The sequence below is a fragment of the Euprymna scolopes genome, chromosome 1 (genome assembly GCF_053919585.1).
Source record: "Euprymna scolopes isolate OS-2025 chromosome 1, ASM5391958v1, whole genome shotgun sequence".
NCBI lineage: Eukaryota > Metazoa > Mollusca > Cephalopoda > Sepiida > Sepiolidae > Euprymna > Euprymna scolopes.
This window is the reverse complement of record NC_136482.1, coordinates 92,178,320-92,203,346: the sequence shown is the minus strand read 5'-3', so window position 1 is coordinate 92,203,346 and position 25,027 is coordinate 92,178,320. Positions and strand designations below refer to the sequence as shown.

At 33.9% G+C, this 25,027-nt stretch overlaps 1 protein-coding gene across 2 annotated transcripts in view; it reads left to right on the top strand.

Moving 5' to 3' along the window:
- The window catches only part of LOC145245783 (protein unc-13 homolog D-like), a 513,002-nt gene extending 490,265 nt beyond the window's left edge, over positions 1-22,737 (top strand). For both annotated transcript variants that reach the window (XM_080107524.1, XM_080107446.1), the window contains exon 27: positions 20,303-22,737. In XM_080107524.1, coding sequence (XP_079963650.1) covers positions 20,303-20,452 — 150 coding nt within the window. In that variant the 3' untranslated portion in view covers positions 20,453-22,737. The remainder of the gene's footprint in view (positions 1-20,302) is intronic.
- The last annotated feature ends 2,290 nt before the right edge of the window (positions 22,738-25,027 follow it).

Here is a 25,027-nt window from a genome sequence, read left to right as displayed (position 1 = left end):
AGCTGAGTTAATCAACGTTTTTTTCCTCGGGTTTACTCCTATATATTCCAGTCACATAAAATACATGCTAAAATATTTTAGTTGTTTTGCAATTGAGTTATCTTTGAAAAAACTTTCATTTTTATTAGTCTATTTAGTCATAATTTGCAAATAATTCACCCAGTGATCGATCTCTTACTTTCTATCACTTTCACCCTCTCTCAAATTATGTTGGTTTAACTCCTGCTCTTATTCTATACATCCTCTATTATTCTTTATTCATCATATATTTTGCTTTATCTGTCTGTCTGTCTGTCTCTCTCTCTCTTTCTCTCTCTCTCTCTCTCTCTCTCTCTCTCTCTCTCTCTATATATATATATATATATATATATATATATATATATATATATATATATACTCGGGTTTTTTTATTCAAAAGTAATGGACTAATGAATTCAACGAGGTTGTTAGATAGTGCTCAATAAAAAGAGCTGATAATACTTGTTTATTGTTATATAAACATGGTCACATCCTGCTGCTACAAATAGCCACTTGTTTCAATCAAACAACAGATATCATCAGGCAGCGACTTGACTATTCAAAAGTTCAATGAATAATAGATTATTCATTGAACTTTTGAATAGTCAAGTCGCTGCCTGATGATATCTGTTGTTTGATTGAAACAAGTGGCTATTTGTAGCAGCAGGATGTGACCATGTTTATATAACAATAAACAAGTATATATATATATATATATATATATATATATATATATATATATATATATATATATATATATATATATATATATAAAAGAATAAAAAGACTGGACTAATCCAGTAAAAACAAATAGGAATACCATGGCAGACATTAATATTATATTACCCATACAGACATATATAAAGATCAGAAAAACATTAACTTTAGATTTTGTCTTTTTATTTTATATATTTAAAACTCTTCAAACGATTCAATGCCAGGTAAATCGCTGATCCAATAGGTCAAATTTTTCTAGCGAATTTAGTTTAAAAAATTTTATTCTGAGAGACAGCCAAATTCTGTATCCGATTTGATGACTTCACTTTTGCATTCTTTTTGAGAAGGGGAGGTTCACTTCCAAAATTATCAAAGAAATTACATCATCTCGGATATTTTTTTTGTATTGATATTTGGCAGTAAGCTCGATATTTACTGATTTGATATGAAAGTAAAGATCTTTTTAAAAAAAAATAATTTAGATGTTCTGAAGATTCGTAACAAAAACTGCTGTCTTCGATTGTTTATTTTTGTTCATATTTTCTTTCAACATTCTGTTTTGTTCTATTGCTACCATCCTTCATAAATACCCGCATACAAATTTGAATACATTTTTTTAAATGTAAAACATTAAACAACGTCAACTGAAGTAAAATGAAACAAACAAACAAAAAGACAACCTGCCTAATTCCTGGCTTAAGCAACTAACAGCACTTCATAGTCATTATAATTCTAATGTTGTGTAGTCGGGGTACATATTGGAGACAACATATAACGGGGGATGATAATGACATTTATATACTATTTACATCACGACGACGACTGTGACGATTCTTGGGGACTTCTTCTTATTATTAATACGGAGCTGAAACATTTATGCAACAGTTTTTTTAAAACAGATAGAGGGGAGAATCACTATTGATGATGGTGGGGATACATTACTTGGAGGGGGGTTATACAAACTTTGTTTACACATTTATCTTTCAGTTGTAATGATGACGACGACGAAACAAGTTTACAAATATAGACGATTCTTTATTCATACCAGCTGGATGATAATGATGGTGGTCAGGGATTCAAGCATTCTCAATTACATTGTCCTATCTTCCTCCTTCTCGCCTACAAGAGGGCGTCAGCTTCCGGTGTAGCTGACTCAAGCTCTCTCTGGCTCTGTCTCTCACTTTGACTTCGAACTCAATATATTGGAAATCTCCTCTCTTGATGACGTCAGAGGCGTGGTTCGCCACGTGAAATTTATTCATGTGGAGTTTTCCTATGTATGTACAAACACACTTTTGGCAAACAAAGAATTCCTCAGTTGCATTGTATTGTTTAACCTATTTGTAAATCATTATTTCTAAACTCGTATTGTCCATTCTTTAAACTGACATATTTAATATCCAGTTGTTTCTAAAAGAATGAACAATCGGTTGCATTCCTAAATTAAATGCCTATTTCTGAGATAAATAATATTTAGTTATTTGCGAGAACAATGACAATCGTTAAATAGTTAAATGGTCAATTGGGGGAAGGAAAATTATGTTCTCCATTTCTTTACTAACTTAGTGTTTGAAATGTAAAAGAGAACTTTAATGAAATATTCGAGTATTTGTGCATCTCATATAGAGATCAAGTGTTGGTCTCAGGAAGAGGGCGCCTTGATTTCTGAGAACTTCAATTGAAGTAAAATGAAACAAAAAATAGACAACCTGCCTAATTCTTGACTTAAGTAACTAACAGCGGTTCATAGTCATTATAGTAGTTGATTCACCAGATTATTGAGGAGTGAAGAGGTCACACCAGCATGGCTGTTAAAAACTGATACAATCTTCACGGCCAAAACGAGTGGAACATAATGCTCTTGTAAATATAGACCCATCTGCTGTCTCACTACTTCATTGACCTGATTGCACATAGCATGTATAAACATCTCTCCTCTGGAGAATACTTGGAAAAATAATAAGCAGCATGTAGGATAAAATGTTTAGGCACCAAGGACCAGTTGTTGATAAGGACTGTAGGAAAAAGGAGAGGAATCTAAGCATTCTAGTAATTATAGAAGCAACTGAACTCATGAAAAAAAAAATTCAAAAAACTACCCGGCAAATATACCCGGTGAACCAAGTGCAATAGAGATTCAAACAATTGCACTTAAAAGGGCGGTTAGAATCTTTAAAAATTATTTTTTAGATATATGAGATAGCAGGTGAATATCTGGCATCTGGTAGAATGCTTCATCTCCAGCTAAAAAGAAATTAAAAAAAAATAGAACCCAATAAACAACTTGTATAGGAGAGTCTCCTGCAAGTACTGTGTTAGAAGGTATGAGTCTGTCAGGCTTGAAGAACTATGTTAAAAAATGAACAAGTGATGGTAATATCACGTTTGCTGTCATGATATATATAGTCAGAGATCGCTTTGTGGCCGTGTTCAAATCTCCTGACCGGCGATAATCGTGACATCATGCACTCATGACACATTAGTGTCTGTAGGTATTTAAAAATATTATAGTAATATATATATATATATATATATATATATATATTGTAGCAGAATTAGCAGTAACCAAAATGAGAAATAGAGCTTACCTCGGATACGTCTGTTTTGGGTTGAGCGAAAGAGAGATTTCCAAGATGGCGTCCATGAGCTTTTATTAGCGTTTACCCAATGTGATTATCGTTGAATCACGTCTGCTCTCGCGAGATTATGCAAATATGTCCTTCCCAGCCGCTATAAAGGCAGGACACTGGAAAGGAGAGGGGGCGTTCTGCACATTGTGTGTAGGTGATTCTGGCGAGTAGATTGTGCTTGTTACGACCCACGTGTCTGCAGAAGCGAGTTTTTGTTCTGTCTGTTTTTAGTTGTATTTTTTTTTTTGTTTTGCCTACTACATTTTTGTTTCAAGCTATTTCGGCCCGACAATGGCGAAGGTGCGGATAAGCAGCGATATTATCAAGCCGTTCTCTGGTGAGGGAGACGTAGCGTGGCTGAAAAAAGTGAGACTTGTCGCACAACTTCAGCAGGTGGATGATGTAGCGAGTCTGCTACCTTTATATCTGGAAGGTGATGCACTGGCCCTCTACATGGAAATGGAGGAGGACGATCAAAGAGAAATAGACCGGATTGAGGCCCGATTAAAGGAGGCATTTACTGACGATGCGTTTGCAGCATACAGAAAAATAACTATGGTTAGATGGGCTGGCGAACGTGTGGATGTTTACGCCAACAAAATCAGGCAGTTGGTTGGATTGGCCGGATTCACAGGAGATGGCTTAGAGAGACTCACAAAATTGACTTTCGTCACTGGGTTCCCTGACGCTATCTCAATTGCTCTTCAACAGGTGCCGAACATCAAAGTCCTGACCATGGGGGAACTAATGTCGAGAGCAAGAATTTTGACGACGACTGGGGAACACAATCAGGACGGTGTTACCGTTGCGGTGAGAGTGGACACTGGGCTCGGAATTGCTCGGGAAACGAGCATGGGGAGGACGCATAAGCACCAGTCTCCTTCCCCACCAAGATGCGAGCACGACGCTCCCGGTGATAAGCATCCAGATTGACGGGACGCGATGTTTGGCGCTTATTGATACAGAATGCTCTTGGACTATTTTACATGCAGACCAGTGTCGGTCTTGGAGAAAAACGAATGTAGATGTCAAAACGATTGGTGGAATGTCCCATGCGTGCTGCGGTGTTGGGGCGGTCTCTGTGTCCACTGGCGAAGGTGTGTCTGCCAGAATCGATGTGTTGGTGGTGCGTGGCAAACTGCTGGGGTTTGACTTACTTCTAGGGATCGACGCCATAAAAGCTCTGGGTGGTGTCGTTGTCAACCCTACAGGATCAGTGCGGCTGGGTGACAGGAAAAATATTAAATTCGCAGCCATTTCTATTAATGAACCAGATTTCACCGCCACCTTTGATCATCAAAACCGAACGTGGACCGCATTGTGGAAGTGGTTTGAGGACCACCCCCCTGAAAGACCACACAATCGAGTGTCAGAATACCCAGTGCCGGCGGAAATCCGTGAAGAATACACGCAGGAGCTCCGCACCTGGATAGCTAATGATTGTCTCGTGCCGTACCCAGAGGATAAATTGGGACCTCCCAAAGGCCTAATTCCCCTGATGGCTGTGATGCAGCAGAACAAAGCCAAAGTGCGCCCGGTAATGGACTACCGGGAGCTAAATCATTACGTAGACGCGTTTACGGCCAACGCAGATGTTTGTGCGGCTAAGCTGCGCGAATGGAGACAAAAAGGTGCTAACGTGTCTCTATTGGACCTCAGGAGAGCATACCTACAAGTCTGGGTCCATGAGACACTGTGGCCATACCAGACTGTGGAAATTGATGGGAAAAAATATTGCCTGACCCGTCTGGGGTTCGGTTTGAATGTGCCTCCCCTGATCATGAGAACAATTGTCAGCAAAGTACTGTCTCAGGAAGAAGTTGTAAGCCATGCAGCATCTGCTTACATCGATGACATTTTTGTCCACGAGGACGTGGTGCCCGCGACCCATGTAAGAGAACATATAGCGCAGTTTGGGTTAGAGTGCAAGAACCCAGAGCGGTTGAAGGACGGTGCACGGGTGCTGGGATTGGCGGTCTGGATGGAACACAGTGAACTACGGTGGAAGCGAGGAAATGCAATTCCAGAAGCTCGCAGCATTGTTACGCGACAGACAATGTTTTCCCTGTGTGGTCGACTTGTCGGGCACTTTCCGGTGTGCGGTTGGCTTTGTGTGGCTTGTAGAATACTCAGAAGGAGAGTAAGTTCGGTAACAAATGGCTGGGACGATGAAGCAAGGGACGCCGTACTGCATCGTATGATGCTCGAAACCTTGGAATCTGTGCAGCAGAACGATCCGGTCCGGGGAGATTGGAGTGTGGATGGCAAAGAGCTGAATGTATGGGTCAATGTTAGCTCCCTAGCAATTGGTGCAGCCTTGGAGATGCACGAAACTGTGTTGGAGGATGCATGTTGGCTGCGACCTGAAGGTGACTCTCAACATATCAACTTAGCCGAGATGGATGCCGTATTGAAAGGTATCAATTTGGCTCTACAGTGGCAGAGCAAAGTGCTACACATAAAGACAGATTCTGTCTGCGTATACCATTGGGTCTCGGACACGCTAACTGGAAAGGCGCGAGTGCGCACCAAAGCAGCAAGCGAGATGCTTATTAGGAGGCGACTAAGCACTCTAAAGGAGCTCGTGAAAGAGTACGGGCTGACAGTCGACGTGACGCTGGTTCCTTCAGCACGAAACATTGCTGACCGATTGACACGAGTACCACAGACATGGTTTGAGGTAATGAAAAAGAAAAACGGGCCTGACCCGGTGATAGGCGTGGTTCACACAGACGAGCTGGATGAGAGTAAAATCATGGCTATTCACAAAGGTAGTGGACATCCGGGGTGTGCGACGCACTACCTACTCTGTCAGAAGTTGCCCAACCATGACAAAAGCAACCGTTAAAATGGTCATATGGAAATGTGAGGAATGTCAGTCCATTGACCCAGCGCCAATCAGGCGGGAAAAGGGAAAGCTGGAAGTTAACGAGAATTGGCAAAGAATTGGAATAGATATCACGCATTATTGCACCTTCCATTTTTTAACTCTAACAGACTGTGGCCCATCGCGTTTCTCCATTTGGAGGAAATTGGCAAGGCAGGACTCGGCAAGCGTGATCCATCAGTTGGAAACAGTGTTCCTCGAGCGTGGCTGCTCGCTGCACGAAATCCTTTTAGACAATGACACAGCTTCTGCAGCAACGAATTTCAAGCATTTACACATAAATGGGGAGTTCACTTGCGATTCCGTTGTGCGTACGCTCCAGCCGGGAATGGCATAGCGGAGCGATGTCACCGTACAGTGAAACGAATAGCGGCTAGAATGCGCTGTCCCATACAGGAAGCTGTCTACTGGTATAACATCACACCAAGAGACGACACATCTTCCTTCACTGCGCCTGCCAACAGGATTTATCGATACGAAGTTCGAGTAAAGGAGACCAATCTCGCAACTGCGTCTGCAGATCCCAAGGACAGCTCTTACCAGGTTGGAGATCGCGTGTGGGTCAAAAGACCGCAAAATCGATGTACCACGAGGTTTGGCAAGGATGAGGTGACCAAGGTAATCAGCCCTCAATCGATTTTGGTGGATGGTGTGCCTCGCCACGTGAAAGATCTGCGCCCTCGCCATTATGTTGTTACATCAGAGGAAGAGGAAGACAGTACAATATCTTCTGAACGAGCAGAGAGTATGATGCAGGATGATGAAGAGCCATATAATGCACATGCAGAAGAAGCGGAAGAGGGACCACCCGTCTTGCCTTTACGAAAGAGTACCTGACAAAGACGGATACTGCCCCCCTGTCCCTGCCCTGATTGTAAAACACCGCCTATGGAACAAGCTGGCGGCAATAACGGTGGTAATGAGGAAGATGACAGGGAGGAAGTGCTGCCTCCAGTTCTTCGAAGAAGCACCCGGCAAAGAAGACTGCCCCCATGCCCCGTTTGTGATGATGAGATCAGGGGGGAGTGTAGCAGAATTAGCAGTGACCAAAATGAGAAATAGAGCTTACCTCGGATACGTCTGTTTTGGGTTGAGCGAAAGAGAGATTTCCAAGATGGCGTCTATGGGATTTTATTAGCGTTTACCCAATGTGATTATCATTGAATCACGTCTGCTCTCACAAGATTATGCAAATATGTCGTTCGTGGCCGCTATAAAGGCAGGACACTGGAAAGGAGAGGGGGCGTTCTGCACATTGTGTGTAGGTGATTCTGGCGAGTAGATTGTGCTTGTTACGACCCACGTGTCTGCGAGAAGCGAGTTTTTGTTCCGTCTGTTTTTAGTTGTATTGTTTTTTTGTTTTGACTACTATATTTTTGTTTCATATGTATATATATATATATATATATATATATATATATATATATATATATATTTGTAGTCATCGACATACAGTCCTGTTTCGTTGTATATATATATATATATATATATAACAGGTAGTGGTCATGGTCGGGTCACCGGCGACTAAACTGGTTCCCCCACCAGACTTGTTTGGTGAGGAGGGCGGCTAGTCTCCCTGGAGGATTAAAAACAAGACCTTCCAAAGGGCGAATGAACTCTTTTTCTGGGTCACCGGCCAACTAGCACCGTGTATATTTGTGTGTGTGTATATGTGTATTGGGGTGGAGAGGGCTCCCGTAGTAAGCCGTAGTGAAGGCAACCTTTCTAGGAGAAGCAAATCTCTGATTTAAAAAACCATAAAGCAGGAGACCAGTACCCGCATTAAGCTGGTCTGCAGTTTAATTTGTTGCTGGCTATCTTGCTCTTGCTTGTTGCTGGATCTCAACATTTTGAACTGAGAGAGAGACTTAGCTGTCGTACAAAGCTAAGACTCTGTAACATCATCTCTGTATAGATACTCCCTCAAGCATTTGGGCTCATGGATTTTAAATGTCTGAGGGAGTGGCACTCGTCTGACAAGACGTTGCAATCATCATATATATAACAGAGAAGAGAATTCCCTTGTATCTCAAGACGTCTTTCGCCATTCTTATCAGAAAAGTACCATGACGTTTTGGGAAGAAGTTAAAAGTAAAAACTTTTATTGTAATTGTAAATATGTCCTATTTATTTCATCCTACCTTTAACTTCTCCTCCTTTCCTTCTTTCTTTTTTTTAAATCAAAACACCATGGTACTTTCCTAATGAGAATGGCGAAAGGCGTCTTAGAATAAGGGGAATTCTGTTCTCTCTTATTTATAAATTTTGTAGCCCAAACAAACTCTTCTACTATTTTTGAAAGTGGTACACTCGCTCCCAGATTAATACTCTTAACCTGGTTTCTGGTTTGAAAAAGAAATTTTTACTTTTAAAATTTCTTATTTCTTTTCTTAAATCATGTTTGGAAAATGAGATAGCCCCTGTTATATTTCTAAACGTATCTCTCGCGCCAAATTGTCACCCAGTTTTCTTATCGAGCATGCTTTCGTCACTGATGATATACAAAGTTTTCACGTCAACTTGAATATCATTTGTCTTGTCACCATCGTTTATGGCGTTCTGCAGTTTTCTGTCTTTTTGATTTCTTCCGTTTTTTTCGTCTTCTCGCTATGTCGAGTTTAATACGAAATCATCTACTCGGAAATTCAACGAACATCTGTCGTTATTTATTAAGAATAGATTTGGTTCGAACAACAGCAACCTTTATAAACACATCTTTAATTTTTCTAGCTGGCCCATTCTGATTCTGAGAAACTTATTCTCTCTAAAAGTTTAAATTTTTTTATGTTCCTCCTAAATGCATTAATGATATTGAGGTTCTCACTGAATTTTGAAATCTTGTTTTCTCAGTTAAAACATCATATCCCCCTTTCTTCGATATTTCTTTTCAGCTATGAAAGCTAATGTGTCTAGTATTGCACATTCTTATAGCAATTCGTCGATTGACTTGAGGAATTTTATCTGTAAAAGTCACATTTTTCTACTGTAGTTAATCTAAAGAAAAATAAAGATATTTATCTTTCGGGATCTGAAAAAGGTGCCGGTGTAGCTGTTCTGAATCGTACTGACTATATTAATAAAATGTCGAATAGTTTAGATGACACTACTTAATTTTTTACTCGGCTTGGTCGACCCTTGTTATAATACTTTGAATATTAAAAACAAATTACAAAAACGCTTGCACTTTTTATTTACTAAAAACTATCTCTCTAAAAAATTTATCAGAAAAAATACGACCCACTGAATCCCTAAGACCCCGACTTTATGGTCTCCCGAAAATTCGCAAAGATAATGTTCCTTGTAAATCAATTTTATCCATGGTTAGTTCTGCTCAGCATTCCTTTGCCCAAATGCTTACTGAGTTACTTTTACCTGTTCGTACATTTTATTTCTCTTACTGTACTAAATTATTTTGGTTAGAAGTATCTCTAATAATTTTAGAAAAAGTGAAGGAATCAGAATTCCTTTTACTTTTTCTAAAATTATTAGAGATACTGTTCCAAACTAATATAATAATTCTTTCTTTTTGTTGTTTGATATTTCCAGTCTATTTACTAACGTGTCCACCGATGAGTATTGCTATTTGTTGCAACACACTTACTCGTAGTGAACTTGATCCTCTATTTTTATCAGAAAAATATTTTACTGAACTCTTTTCTCTCAGCAGAAAATCCATTGAGTTCAGTTTCGACAACGTGATGTACAAACAAATTGATGGGGTTTCCATGGGTAGCCCTTTAGATACTATTTTTGCCGACATTTTTATTGGATTTTATAAATTAAAATTTTTAAATCATCACATAACACTCCTGCTTTGTATTTCCGTTGTGTTGGCGATACGTTTGCGGTTTTTCTTTCTCGAAACCTTGCTTTAAATTTTTTTAATCATCCCAGTTCCTTACATAACGCTCTGTCGTTCACTATGGAGCTTGAAAAGGATAATTCTCTCCTATTCATCGATGTTCTGGTCGAAAAACATAGAGGTGGGTTTCTTACTTATATATATATAACTAGCAGGACCCGTTAACCGGCGTTGCCCGGTGTTAGTATGCCCCCCCACCCACTGCATAAAAAATAAAGTACTTCTGTTGTTGTTGTTGTTGTTGTTGTTGTTGAATCCCAACCAGCAACCTTCTCACGTTAAGAACAACTTTCAAAATTGACACCAAAATCTCCCTATGTTAAGAGTGACTTTAAGAATAAAGACCCTCTTTTGTGAGTGGAGGAGTGGTTGGTCCTTTTATATACCTTTGACAGAAATATATTTCACAGCAAAGTAATTAGGTTTGTGACGTATTTACGTTTAAACATAATTAAAACTATCTAAATTTACTCGGGTATATTTCATATATATATATATATATATATATATATATATATATATATATATATATATATATATATATATATATATATATATATAAAAGCAAACTACAATTGTATTTTGGTTTGTGACCTGCGTGGGTTTATAAATAGAAGAAAAATATTTAAGTAGTTATTACACTTGCGAGCCTGCAGGTTGAAAACAAAGTTAACAACTGTAACATCTTCCTATGGAAAAGTGCAAAATGCATGTAGTACAAAAAAAAAAAAAAAAAATGAAACAACAACAACAACAAAAAAGTTTTTTTTTTACACAGTGATCACCACTTATCAAGGCCCGGAAGCCACTCAGGGATAAAGGTTATTGCAAGTACATTACATTAGTGTGGAGATTTGATGAAGTGTTTACTTAAGGGGGCAGTTCATTAGGAATTTGTTAACGTTGAACTTACCAGCAGTGCTATTGGTCATGGTGAAAGTTTCACTTTACTTGGTTTCGAAGGAACGCTTATAAGACGTAAATGAATTAGTGATCCAAATAAAAGTGTAACACGGTTCATCTCTCTCTCTCCTCTCTCTCTCTTTGTCTCTCCATCCCATTCTCTCTCTCCCTCTCTCTGTCTCTTATATATATATATATATATATATATATATATATATATATATATATATATATATATATCTGTAGCTCGACCAATATAATTAATTGTAAGACCATGTTAATTTACGGTTTATTTCTAATCGTAAAGTGTTACATTTAATGACAGTACTTATTTATTTGTATACTTTTTATAGAAAAATTATAATTGGCAATAAACTTTTTTTCTAGTGACAACATGTTTAAAGCGTAAATTGTTAGGTAAAAGTACCGGATATTATGATTGCAAGAAAATGTTTTAGTTTGTCGTATATGTTTTAAATAAATAGTTATAAATAAAAAAAACAACAACTATATTATGTTCGTGTAGTTTAGTTAATCAAGTTTGTCGTAGTTCGTGTAAAGAAATATTTATAAATAAAAGAAAACTATGTTATATGTTTTATCAATAAATAGAAAACTATATTATGTTCGTTTAGTTTAATTTACGTGAAGAACGGGAAAAATATAAAAAAAAAACAAACGCATGTCATATATCCTAAACAGAAAAGTACCCCCACACACGCCTGAAAAAGAGGCAATATTGTGTTCGTTTAGATTATCGAATCCAGTATTTACATCAACTTCAGCGGATATATATAATATTTGATAAGATCACGTGTAGACTGCAATCCCGCCCCCCCCCCCCCTAAAAAATGCACATGTCGGATTTCGTAAGAAGAAATTTTCTCCCCTTCTAAAAAAAAAAAAATGTAAATTATGCCCATTTAGTTAAACGGAAGTAAAAAAACATGAAGAAGTCTTGGAAACAAGAACATCTAAAAAGCGGAAGAGTAGAATTTGTAATAAACGTTATTAAAGGACACACAAAAAAAATTCGCCTTCGTCTCGTTGTCGAATAGGTAAAAGGTGTCATCAACGTAACGAAAGTAAAGGTCTGGTTTATGCAAACCAGATAATAGATAATGTTCGCGAAAACCTACAAAGATATTAGCCAACGCTGATCCCAATGGAGAATCGTTTATCGAAAACTAACATTTCCCGGCCTCTATACACGTTGGAACTCATTTTGTCCCACAACCCAAAAATTTAATCTAATTAAGACTTTAATGATGATTTGTTCCGAAGCCGATTGGGATGATGAGCTTAAATTCATTACTAAGACCCTTTGCAACAATGGCTATCCTTTAAAAATTGTTGAATCTACTATTAATAAGAAAGTTTCCCATTTTTACAAATCTAATGTAGCTATAGTTAATAGATGTCATGTTAACCTTCGTCTACCTTGGCTATGTAATATCAGTGACCGATTTGCTAAGCAAATCTCTTTGTCTGTACAACGGTGTTATTTTGCATCGAACCCATGCATTGTTTTTTCAAGTAGACCTATATTGTCCCCATTTGCAAACATGTCCCCCCCATCCGACCATAATGATTTTATTATTTATTTATTCAAATGCAGTTGCAGCGCGCACTATGTTGAGCGGACATCGCAAAGATTGGATTTTCGTTTAAACCAACACATAACATTAAAGATTCGTTATGCAAATTTTTCACCTTCGGATGTTTTGAGTAATACGTATTGTTCTTCGAATTCCGAGCACCTTATAAATAACCATGCGTGTGCCACGAATTTCAGTGCTGACATGTTTATGATCTTGAGTAAGTCGTCACCCTTTCATCCAAAAATTCTAGAAACTATTTTTATTAAGTCCTCGAAACCTTCTCTTTGCAAGCAAAAAGAAAATCTCTTAGGACTTAATTAAATTTCTAGGTATTTTTTCGCTGCTTATTTAAAAAAAAATGTTCTCCCCCCCCCCTCCCGCCATATTCATATCACTTTTTTTTACTCGCAATTTTCCTCGATTAAGCTCTGTTGAGCGAGGAACAAACCGTGGTTAGCTAGACTTTTTTTTCATTAAAAATTTTTTTTTTTTAAATAACCATGTTAATTGGTCTATATTTAGCCATAATTAAATTTTGTACCCCCAAAAGAATTTTCAAATAAGTTTTCTGCTCCCTTCCTGTCGTGTATATTTTCTACGTGAGATATACAAATGTTTCTGTGTTTTTTTTTCTCCCGTATATTTTTATACGAGATATATTTTTCCTGCTCCTATTCTCTTTTTGGAATACTGAGTCTCATAATTGTATACCCAGTAATTATTGCCTTACTGCACAGTTAGGTGTATCAGAATCAGTCATTAAAAATGCCGTATATAGACTTGAATAAATAAACTTACTTTCTTTCGAAGCTTATAACTACTTGAAAAATGTAATTCAAACCCTAATTTTTTTTCAGTTAAAGGGGAAAAGACCAAATTTTTTAAAAATAACAAGTTTAATAGCAAATTATGCAATATTTGTTTTTTTTAAATCGGTTTTCTTTAAAAAAGATTTAAAGAAAATCAACGAAATTTTACTTACTTCGATTATAAAAAATATATATATAAATTCCAAAAAATCACTTACATATAAAAAATTCTATTCAATGTGTATTCCATTGTTTATTGTTAAGAATTTATCCATATTAATACTTATATTCCATGTCCTTTTTAAATAAAATACTTTTTAAACAAGGATTAAAAAAAAAAACGTGAACTCATTTTTTGACTGTTCAAATAAAGGGAGACAAATCTCTGATTTTTCTCGCGATTATCTTACGGTGACGCCATAATTAATATATCTTTTTATTGCATGCTGTTAACAGAAATTAGCATTTTTGGGCCTCTGTATATGAAAAAAAGCACTTATAAGCTTTTGCCGTTAAATGAAAAACCCAGCCGACTGATTTTTACACGAGTTTTTGATTATTATAATTTATTTCTACTTTATTGAGTGAATTTTTTTAAATATCTAAAAAAAGAAAACATTGAATGAAATAGAAAAAATTGTCGTCAGCGTCCGGTATTTACTTGACGATATAAGCATAACATGAGCTTTCATTAAAAAAAAAAATCAACGTGGTTTAAAAAAAAAGGTTTTACACTTTGGACTTTACAGGTAAATTAAAAAATAACCCATTCTTTTTTTGTTTTAAACTAGAATATTTTATTTATTGATCTTTTATCTTCAATTTGTGATATATAAAACTTTGGTGAGTAAATTAATTATTTAAATTTTAATAGACATTTCAAAATGGGGGGGGGATGAATGAAAAAAAATTATATTCGGTTTATTAGAAAGAGTATAAAATTTCATATTGACCCTGAAAATATCGTAAAAATTGAACCAATAGAAAAATTTTGATAGATTTTTAAAGTTTAAAAATTGAAAAAACTTTCACTCGTAAAATTCAATTGATTTCATACGTAAAAAAATGGCTGGTTCAACGCGCACCAGCACTTAGTAAACACTGTTTTTTAAAAAATAAAAAATAATATTTCTATTATTTTCTAAACAACTTTAATAGCTTAGTTTGGAAGTATATTCTATACAGAAAATAAACAACCCACTTTAAAAAGAGAAATTATGAGTTTTTTTTTTTTAATATTTTATTCGCAGTTTTCTGTTAGGGGTGTAAAAAATTCCCCCCAAATTCTAATACACCTACTGCATAGTTATTGTTGTCTCACCACATTTTTTCGCCAACTAAACCTCTGGCCGGCTTTGGGTAGGATTGAAACTACTATCTTCAAACAATGCCCACCTGAAAACGTAGAGATTCAACACCTCTATCCCTTGCTCCACGGGCCACAAAAATGGTCCATACATCTTTAAAGTCTCTGTTTCTCTTACTGACAATTAGCACTCTCAGCCATACAAAGCAGTAGTAAAAGTTTGAAACCTTGATATTAGGTCGTTAAAAAATAATGGCCGCCTAAAACACTTGGTTTTAAAAAGTCATTTTAACAAATTTTGTAATTTATTTCGGGTAAATTATGTCATATATAATAATTAATGTGTTTTCAATAATAATTTGTAACTTATTTTCAAATAGAAAGTATTTTTGAAGCATAGAAAATCCTCATTGATGAACATGCCAAAACATGACTTTCATCTTATGTTACATGAGTTTAAACTTGAGCACAATGCTCCCGAAACTTCTGTCGATATCAATAGAACACGATGAGATAGATCCACGAGCAATCAGACAGTATGGAGGTGGTTTCAGAAATTCTGTAGTGGAGATGTAAGAGAATAACCACATAATCTTGATAATGGACAATTGCAAGCACTTGTTGAGTGAAAAATCCATCTCAAAATGTCAAAGGAATGTCTCATACACTTTCCAGCATTGCAACAGATTCATGTCATTCATAGGGTATTGGAAAGGTGAAAAAGCTTCATTAACAGATTCCTCAAAAAAAAAAAAGAAGAAAACAACAAAAAAACTTGGGTATTTTAAAAAAGTGGAATCATCTTTCAAAGATTATGTTGCATTACAACCAAAAGCATTTTATAGATAGAGAATAATCGATCGATGGCAGAGATGCAAAACTGCTCAAGGCTTATCTATCTATCTATCTATCTATCATATAAATACAACTTTGCGTGTTTGTGTGTGTGTGTGTGTGTGCGTGTGTGTGTGTGTGTGTGTGTGTGTGAGAGAGAGAGAGAGAGAGAGAGAGAGAGAGAGAGAGAGAGAGAGAGAGAGAGAGAGAGAGTTCTCTATGGACTTTGAAACGTCTGGTCGATATTTTAAAAAATTTCACATGAAGGTACTTGTGTCCGGGAATGTTCTTACGTAGGATTTGTATCGGAATGCCTCGAATAAGTATCAAAAATCGACAATCAAAACAATCTAATTAAAAAAAGAAAATCCGATTTTGTACCAAAGTTTTATACAGACTGAGTGCATTTGAGAAGTTTTATCACCGCATAAGAAGAAAGGCCCAGCTGATAAAATCAACAGAAAATTCTCTACAGTGCAATGTAGACTACAACATATTGTGGATTAAGTCTCTGTGGGGAAGCATGTGAAGCTTCCTCCCGGTACACCTCGGAGGTGGGGGTTTACAACTAGAACAGACAATTAATCGATTTGATTGAAAAATAGAGTATTTTACCGATTTTGATGACAATAAAAGTATTGGAGGGTGGCACATTTGTTGATCCTCATTCAATCCCAGACAACGTCGGAACTCCCTGCTAGTTATGACTAATTTGTATATTTCTATTCTAAATTTTTTGTGAATAAATGTATGTCTTCGGAAAGCGATCATTATTTTTGTAACGACTTTATAATTGACATCTTTGTATTTCAGATATCAATATATCTATCCTTTATCATCATTTAAGAATAACGCAAGTCAAAAAAACTTTAGAATTATCAGAGTCGTAGAGGAGTCATATTGAAGGTGGACTTAATCAGCATCAAATAGCTGCAAACCTCGGGATTCCCTTTCTACTGTGAACCTTGTGATTGTCCTATACATCAGTGAGAGAAAGTAATCAATATTGTTTTGCCCAGGCCCATCAAAATCCTCTGATATCAGTTTACATTATTCATGATAATAACGGCGTCTATTTGTTTCTTTCATGTCTGCATGTGCATATTAATATAAAAATGTATTCTAAAACATGGTGGGGGGGGAAGAAGAAATGGAGTAATTGGAATAAGGGGTGAAATTGGAAGGAACTGTATTTCGAGTGATATGCATACGAAGGTAATGCAAATACAAAACACATCTAAATAAAAAAATTAACATATTGACATGTACAAACGCAGTACATACAAAAAAACGAATATGTTAATTACATCATCAACTTAGTTGGGATTATTGGTCACCATCAGCATTATTAGATTTAGATGCTACTTATCCAAATAGATGCATGCATTCCTTTTATATATATATATATATATATATATATATATATATATATATATATATATATATATATTAGTGTTGGGACAATTAATCGGAATTGGAATCGGGAATCGGAAAATGTGGACTTTTTTGGGGTATCGGAATCGGAAAAATTTGTGACTATTTTTTTTTCCGATACCAAAAAAACGATTCATTTATTTAATTGTTTCTTTTTATTTGATTTTGTTTAAAACAAAATATTCCACAAATGGTAATAATAATAAAATGATTTATTGATTTTAAGCTATCAGTAAGATTAAAATCTATAGATCACCCCCTCCACACACACACACACACACACACACACACACACACACACACACACACACACACACTCACACACAATTTTCTTATGTTTGAGTATACATATGCACAGTAATCGTGGAAAAAATAACCATTTTATATATAGTATAGTATATTTAGAAATTTTTAAAGAATTGAATTTGGAATCGGTAATTGCATCGGAATCAGGAGTTTAGTACAGAATCAGTAATTCTATCAGAATAGGTAAAAATATTGGAATCGTCCCATCACAAATATATATATATATATATATATATATATATATATATATATATATATATATATATATATATATATATATATATATATAAAGCAGTCCTGAGTCTCTAAGTGCTCTCCTAACCTTAGCTCGGAGGGGGGGGCAACTGCCTTTAAAACTTCAACTACCAGATGAGGAAATTTTTAGCGCTTTGATAAAATTCTCTTTGGAAGATAATGAAGCTACCCTCTATGTGCCGAATATATACATGTGCTCCCACCTCCAAGTGATCTATAAGACAGAACCTATCTTTTTTTTAGGGTTAAGGTTTGGAATTAGGGTGAAAAAGCAACATTTTTTTTACATTATTTTTAAGGTTAAAATAAAAAAACAAAACAGGTTTTAAATATTTTAGTCCTTCAGGGAAACTGAATCGTGTGTAATCCACATTTTATGTTTTAACCTAATGAATTTTAATGGATTTTACCTGATTTGCAGTTGCAACTTATTGTCTGCTGCAATCTGATTTGTTTATGTAAACTGCCGGAAGATGATGCCGAAAAAGTCAGTATCATCATGGGTCACAAACTGTACCAGTACCCACTAAATAGTTAGGTCAATATTAGTAGAGCTAATATATTTATAAGTTATCTCGTTTTCCTATTTTATTACCTACTTTTATATACTTATTAATTGATGTTGTATTCCTATTCAATTTTTTTACAAACTCTATATGTCTATTGCTGCTATGATACTTTCATCTATTTTATTTTACCTTTATAGATTTTAATCATGAACTATGATCCATGCAGTAAATTGATTGTTCATATCAGATATTCATGAAGTTGTCTTTGTCATGAAATGTCATAAACTTTAGATAGAGAAAGCATAGCTCATTTATGGAGCTGCAAACGTTATGTTTGTTTTATAGTCCATTTTACGAATAGACTCTGTTTGTTGTAAGGGTGTGCGAGCCAAATAATTTTTATTTTCAGACTTTCTGTCGTCTCTAGTTGTAGTGTAATGCTTAGGTAGCAACAATAATTTAACACTTTATTGTATATGTCATTAAATTTGTTAAAGATGGTTCTGTAAATGGATTAATGATAATGTATATATATATATGTATATATATATGTATATATATATGTATATATATATGCATATATATATATACATATATATAATTAAATGAACAGATAATTTTATTATAAGAGTATTATCAAATAAATCCTATCTTGAAAGGGATGCTAATATATTCTAGATAGAGCATTAATAAACGAATAAAATTAATGATAACAGGTAAAAAAAATTATATTATTTATTGAATTATCAAATATTCGAAGACAGGAAGCGCTAAAAGGATATTTCTTTTATCCATGGAGTTTTGAAACAAATGGAAATAATCCAATAGTATAGAAGAAACATTATTGGAATAGTATAAAAATTTTAAACTTAGAATTTATCGTTAAGGAATCTGATTGTGATGGTAAAAGAAGATAAAATTCATAATAAACCAAACAATTCCAAACGGAAATGTTATCTTTCAGGATGATAGTGCGTATGAATAGTCATATGAGAAAAGTTGTAAGTGAATGAAGAACACCCAAGTGAAGCGGCACAATTGATCGGCCACCGCAATCTCTGAATTGAAATATATTATTGAACATTTGGGGTATAGTTTAGAAAAAACAAGCGAAGGATGCATGGTCCCCCCGTGAGTGCACAGTGAACAAGGCATAAAAAAGATGACTATGTTCAACATTTGCTCCCCTCCCCCCATTTAGCCCAAAAAGTCCCCAGGGAACGTCAAATCCTAGTGAAAATGAACAAACGGTGCAGTTTTAGGCCTTAACATTTGTAAATTTAGGTTCTGCACCAGGCAAAAAAAGAAATGACTAAGTCCATCATTTGCACTCCTCCCCATTTAGCCCCAAAAGTCCCCACAGCCTTAGCATATTTAAATTTGAGTTCAGCACCATGCAAAACTGCTAAATGGACATACACAGAAAATTTGGACAAATATGGTAAAATAGTCCCCAAAATGGAGTGTTTTTATTAGCCCTAAAAGAGCCCATGGGGCACACCCGAGAATTATTGCAAAGTGTAGACAAACAAAATTATATAGAAATCAGATAGTTACAACTTATTAGAAAGTTTTATAAAAAATTCAAGGCATCAATTTTTTAATAAGCATAAAAGTGTCAATTTTAGTCCTTTTAACTCGAAAGGCAGCTCGGGGGAGGGGGGCAACCAGAGTTTTCCCCAGGAAATCCGTTTTGTTACTTTTTTACTCATATCATGTTTAATGTTTGTGCAAAATTTCAAAAAGTTCCAAAGCGTAGTTATTGAGAAAAGTGCGGACAGATGAACGGACGAATGGACGAACGGACAAGGGTGAATTTACAGGTCCACCCTCCTTTTGTCAGGGGACTAAAAACAACTGAGAAGCTAATATCCCACTCTCTCATTATTAAAAGATCTCAAGATAGTTTTATCTGAAAAACGGCACGAAACATTGCATGAATCTATTCCTTATTGCATTTAATCAGTTATTGATGCAAAAAGGAGTCCTACACCGTATTAAAATGAATTTATTAAAATTTTCAAGGTGTTTCCATTATTTTATCCAAACTCCTGTATATAATTTTTTGAATACATTTCAATAAAAATAAAATAACTTTCATTTTTATTCCTAACTTTGTTATCCATTCTTTATAATGTACAGCAGAGAAATCAACTAACAGCATAAGCATACCATTCTTTGGGATTTGTATTGAGGTAAATAACTAAAATGATTTTTTTTTGTCTTTTCAGGTTCTCCAAGATCGAGCTCCCAGAGACAGTGTAGCCAAGGACTTTGTCCAAGAGAGGTTACGTGTCATTGAGAATCAACGCCCACGCACAGACAGAGCTCTTGTCCGGAGACCCTTGACACTTGTTCATGCTTTAAAGATGTTTTTCTAAGAAAACCTATGAAATGAATGGTAACAATTTTAGAAAATCTGCCTTTAGAGTCACTGACTAATCAAAGACAATAGGTTTCTTTAAGATGTTTCAGAAAAGATACCGAAACCCACTGACCTTTAAAAAATAAACAGAGATAAAATCTAATTTAAAATATCAAAAGAAAGTTTTTCCCCCATGAAGCTGGTTTCATTTATTTTATACATTATCAAATAATGGTATCAACGCAGAATTTTGAAGCTTTCTGAGAATCTACTTTTGAATTTTTTGTAATGAGAAACGATAATTCGTATTATTTAACATCAAGAAATTATTTAATTTTTTCTTGTAGTTATAATTGAACTGTTGAACCTTTCAGCTTTCTTTCAGATATATTTCATCGTAACTTCCTATGGATTTTGAAACAGAACTGTTTTTTTTTGTTTTTTTTTCATATTTACAGTAAAAAAAAAAGAGTTTCGTTTACCTCCTACCTTGATATAGAAAGTTAATGCAAACAGACTGCAGCACTTTTAAACGTAAAACAGGGCACATTTTATGTAATTAGCTAAGAATTTTAATGGTTAATTATTATGAAAATGATGATAGAAAAAAGTGCTGTCTAAGTATTGGTTGTGGAAAAATCTAGACGACCTGGAAAATCAGTATCTGAAACTTTGTCTTGATCCTCAGTCAAGAAGGAAAAAAGCTCAACTATATATTTCCACAATATTGAGTATAGGTAACTGCAGAAGTTTTATATTTATTATTACTTTTTGATAAAATACCGTTCTTCAATTTCAAGTTACAATATAACCCCAGCCTCTACCCCAGCCTCAAAGGGTTGCATAAGAGTTTATAGTGTGGGACAGGTTAGTTAATCTCCACTTACTCATGCTGAGCTGATATTGCTTAAACAAGGTGGAAAGAAGTTCATGCCGACTAGAAACAATAAAAGAACAAGTAGTTTTATTTTAAAGTTTTACTTCCCTTACATTGAAAGTGTGATCTACCCCTTTAATCCATTGTGGGGGATGAATATATGTATTCATATCTTTCCCAAGAGTATTACAGAAAGTGATACAATAGCCACTGCAAAATTTGAACATGCTATGCTGAGCCCACAATCTGTTCCAGTAACCACTACATCGTTGTAACTTCTTAATACATATATACCTTTTAAAGTTCATTGATTAGTAAGGTTGGTTTGGAAACTCTTGCTCTTGAATTTATTCGTGGAAACTCCCGCATCCAGTGGTTATAGAGACAACTTAGAAGTAGTCATCATTCGATATAAGAAACAAAAAAAAAATGTCTATCTCCTCTCCAGTTTAATATGAGATTGGAGTTATTTTTCTCCAAAAACAAATACGAGCTTGTTGCACTTTGAGGTGGTGAGAATTCTCCATGTTTGCCAGGTATTGTTTCTTAGTTTTCTTTCTCCTTAACTTTCTATCAAAGCTTCATCGTCTAATTTATTATTTTACAAATAGAGGGAAGAGTGATAGATTGATACTTTTCCTAAAGTATTAGTGAAATTATACAGCCTCAAGGTAACTTAAACAGGGATTGTCACATGTACAATCCATGCTAGTACTGAGTGGTAGCAGTGCTTAAGTGTATACTGTCACAGATTACTGATTCAGCATACTGTTTTAAAATCTCTATATACGTCCCTTGCTAGACACAATGTCAGATTTTAATGAGTGAAAAACCTTGCTCTTGAATAAGATATATTCTTGATTGCGCTGAAAATAAGAATGACCTTAGTTTGAAAGGATTTTTCTTTCACTGATCGAGGATAAACAAGATGAAGTGTAGTATGAGAACAGATACTACATTTTGCTCCTAGCCAAAAGGTGAATGAATGGGTGATTCATTGTGCCACTTTCACTATGGGTGTTAGCAGCCATCAGGTCATACTATTTATTTTCTGATTCTCCAAAAAAAAACAAAAAAACCGAAGAAACCAATCTAAAACTAAAACAGAATCAAACCAGTCAAAGTCATAGCATGCTGATTCATAAAAATGACGTTTTTATTGTTTCGTTACTTCAACTTTCAATTTGATGATTATTGACACGTAAGTGAAATACGCCACGGCTTTTAGTTGAATTTATGATTTGGTCCAAGAAAATATCGTTTCTTGATATCACATTCACTGCTAATGTAAATAAGATTCTCAGTTTCTGTTATGCAGACTTGTTTTATTTATTTTTTATTTTATTTTTTACTGGTGTGCCATTATGTATCAAGGCTTGTGGTCTACTCGAGGATAATGATTAAAGAGATCATCAGTTGGACTATATTTGCTTCAACTTGCCTTCACGGGGGGGGGGGATTGAAAACTAATGTGTGGGATGCCCAGAAGATAACTTAAGAGGAATTTATTATCCAAGGGGACTGCTCAGAAGCATTTGTTCACATTAGACTTGAAGATGACCATATTATAGTCAGTTGGTAAGCAGATCCGTGATACCTTGTTCCACAGCTGAGATGTTCTCAGAAAGAAACTTAGTTTATGGAACTTTCGTTTGGTTTTTGGTAAGGAGTTGGGGGAAAGAAAAGACCTTTTCTTCTGGTTGTAGCCATACAAGTTCTTGCTGTGAATGTGACCAGGAAAGGAGTGACCAAGAATTGGAGCTCAGTGCAGCACCTACTGTGAACATAACAGTATAGTAGAAGTAACCTCGCAACGTCTCTTCTGTAGGGATAAGCATATTTATTGGCAATTATTATTTCTAAATGTTGTATCCTTGAAAAAGGTGACAGTAGACAAAGTTGTTGCTAGAATAGGAAAAACAACCAACACGTTAGTAGAATGAAGAGAGAAAGGTTTATTGCAATAGAAAGTACAATGAATGGATGAAGTAAGATTAGTAAGATATTATTAAATATTAGGAAGATGAGTAAGATATTATTAAATATTAGTAAGATTAGTAAGATATTATTAAATATTAGTAAGATTAGTAAGATATTATTAAATATTTGTAAGATTAATAAGATATTATTAAATATTTGTAAGATTAGTAAGATATTATTAAATATTTGTAAGATTAGTAAGATATTATTAAATATTAGTAAGATTAGTAAGATATTAAATATTAGTAAGATTAGGAAGATATTATTAAATATTTGTAAGATTAGTAAGATATTATTAAATATTAGGAAGATTAGTAAGATATTATTAAATATTAGTAAGATTAGTAAGATATTATTAAATATTAGGAAGATTAGTAAGATATTATTAAATATTAGTAAGATTAGTAAGATATTATTAAATATTAGGAAGATTAGTAAGATATTATTAAATATTAGTAAGATTAGTAAGATATTATTAAATATTAGGAAGATTAGTAAAATATTATTAAATATTTGTAAGATTAGTAAGATATTATTAAATATTAGTAAGATTAGTAAGATATTATTAAATATTAGTAAGATTAGTAAGATATTATTAAATATTAGTAAGATTAGTAAGATATTATTAAATATTAGTAAGATTAGTAAGATATTATTAAACATTAGTAAGATTAGTAAGATATTATTAAATATTAGGAAGATTAGTAAGATATTATTAAATATTAGTAAGATTAGTAAGATATTATTAAATATTAGGAAGATGAGTAAGATATTATTAAATATTAGTAAGATTAGTAAGATATTATTAAATATTAGTAAGATTAGTAAGATATTATTAAATATTTGTAAGATTAATAAGATATTATTAAATATTTGTAAGATTAGTAAGATATTATTAAATATTAGGAAGATTAGTAAGATATTATTAAATATTAGGAAGATTAGTAAGATATTATTAAATATTAGTAAGATTAGTAAGATATTATTAAATATTAGGAAGATTAGTAAGATATTATTAAATATTAGTAAGATTAGTAAGATATTATTAAATATTAGGAAGATTAGTAAGATATTATTAAATATTAGTAAGATTAGTAAGATATTATTAAATATTAGTAAGATTAGTAAGATATTATTAAATATTAGGAAGATTAGTAAGATATTATTAAATATTAGGAAGATTAGTAAGATATTATTAAATATTAGGAAGATTAGTAAGATATTATTAAATATTAGTAAGATTAGTAAGATATTATTAAATATTAGGAAGATTAGTAAGATATTATTAAATATTAGTAAGATTAGTAAGATATTATTAAATATTAGTAAGATTAGTAAGATATTATTAAATATTAGTAAGATTAGTAAGATATTATTAAATATTAGGAAGATTAGTAAGATATTATTAAATATTTGTAAGATTAGTAAGATATTATTAAATATTAGTAAGATTAGTAAGATATTATTAAATATTAGTAAGATTAGTAAGATATTATTAAATATTAGTAAGATTAGTAAGATATTATTAAATATTAGTAAGATTAGTAAGATATTATTAAACATTAGTAAGATTAGTAAGATATTATTAAATATTAGGAAGATTAGTAAGATATTATTAAATATTAGTAAGATTAGTAAGATATTATTAAATATTAGGAAGATGAGTAAGATATTATTAAATATTAGTAAGATTAGTAAGATATTATTAAATATTAGTAAGATTAGTAAGATATT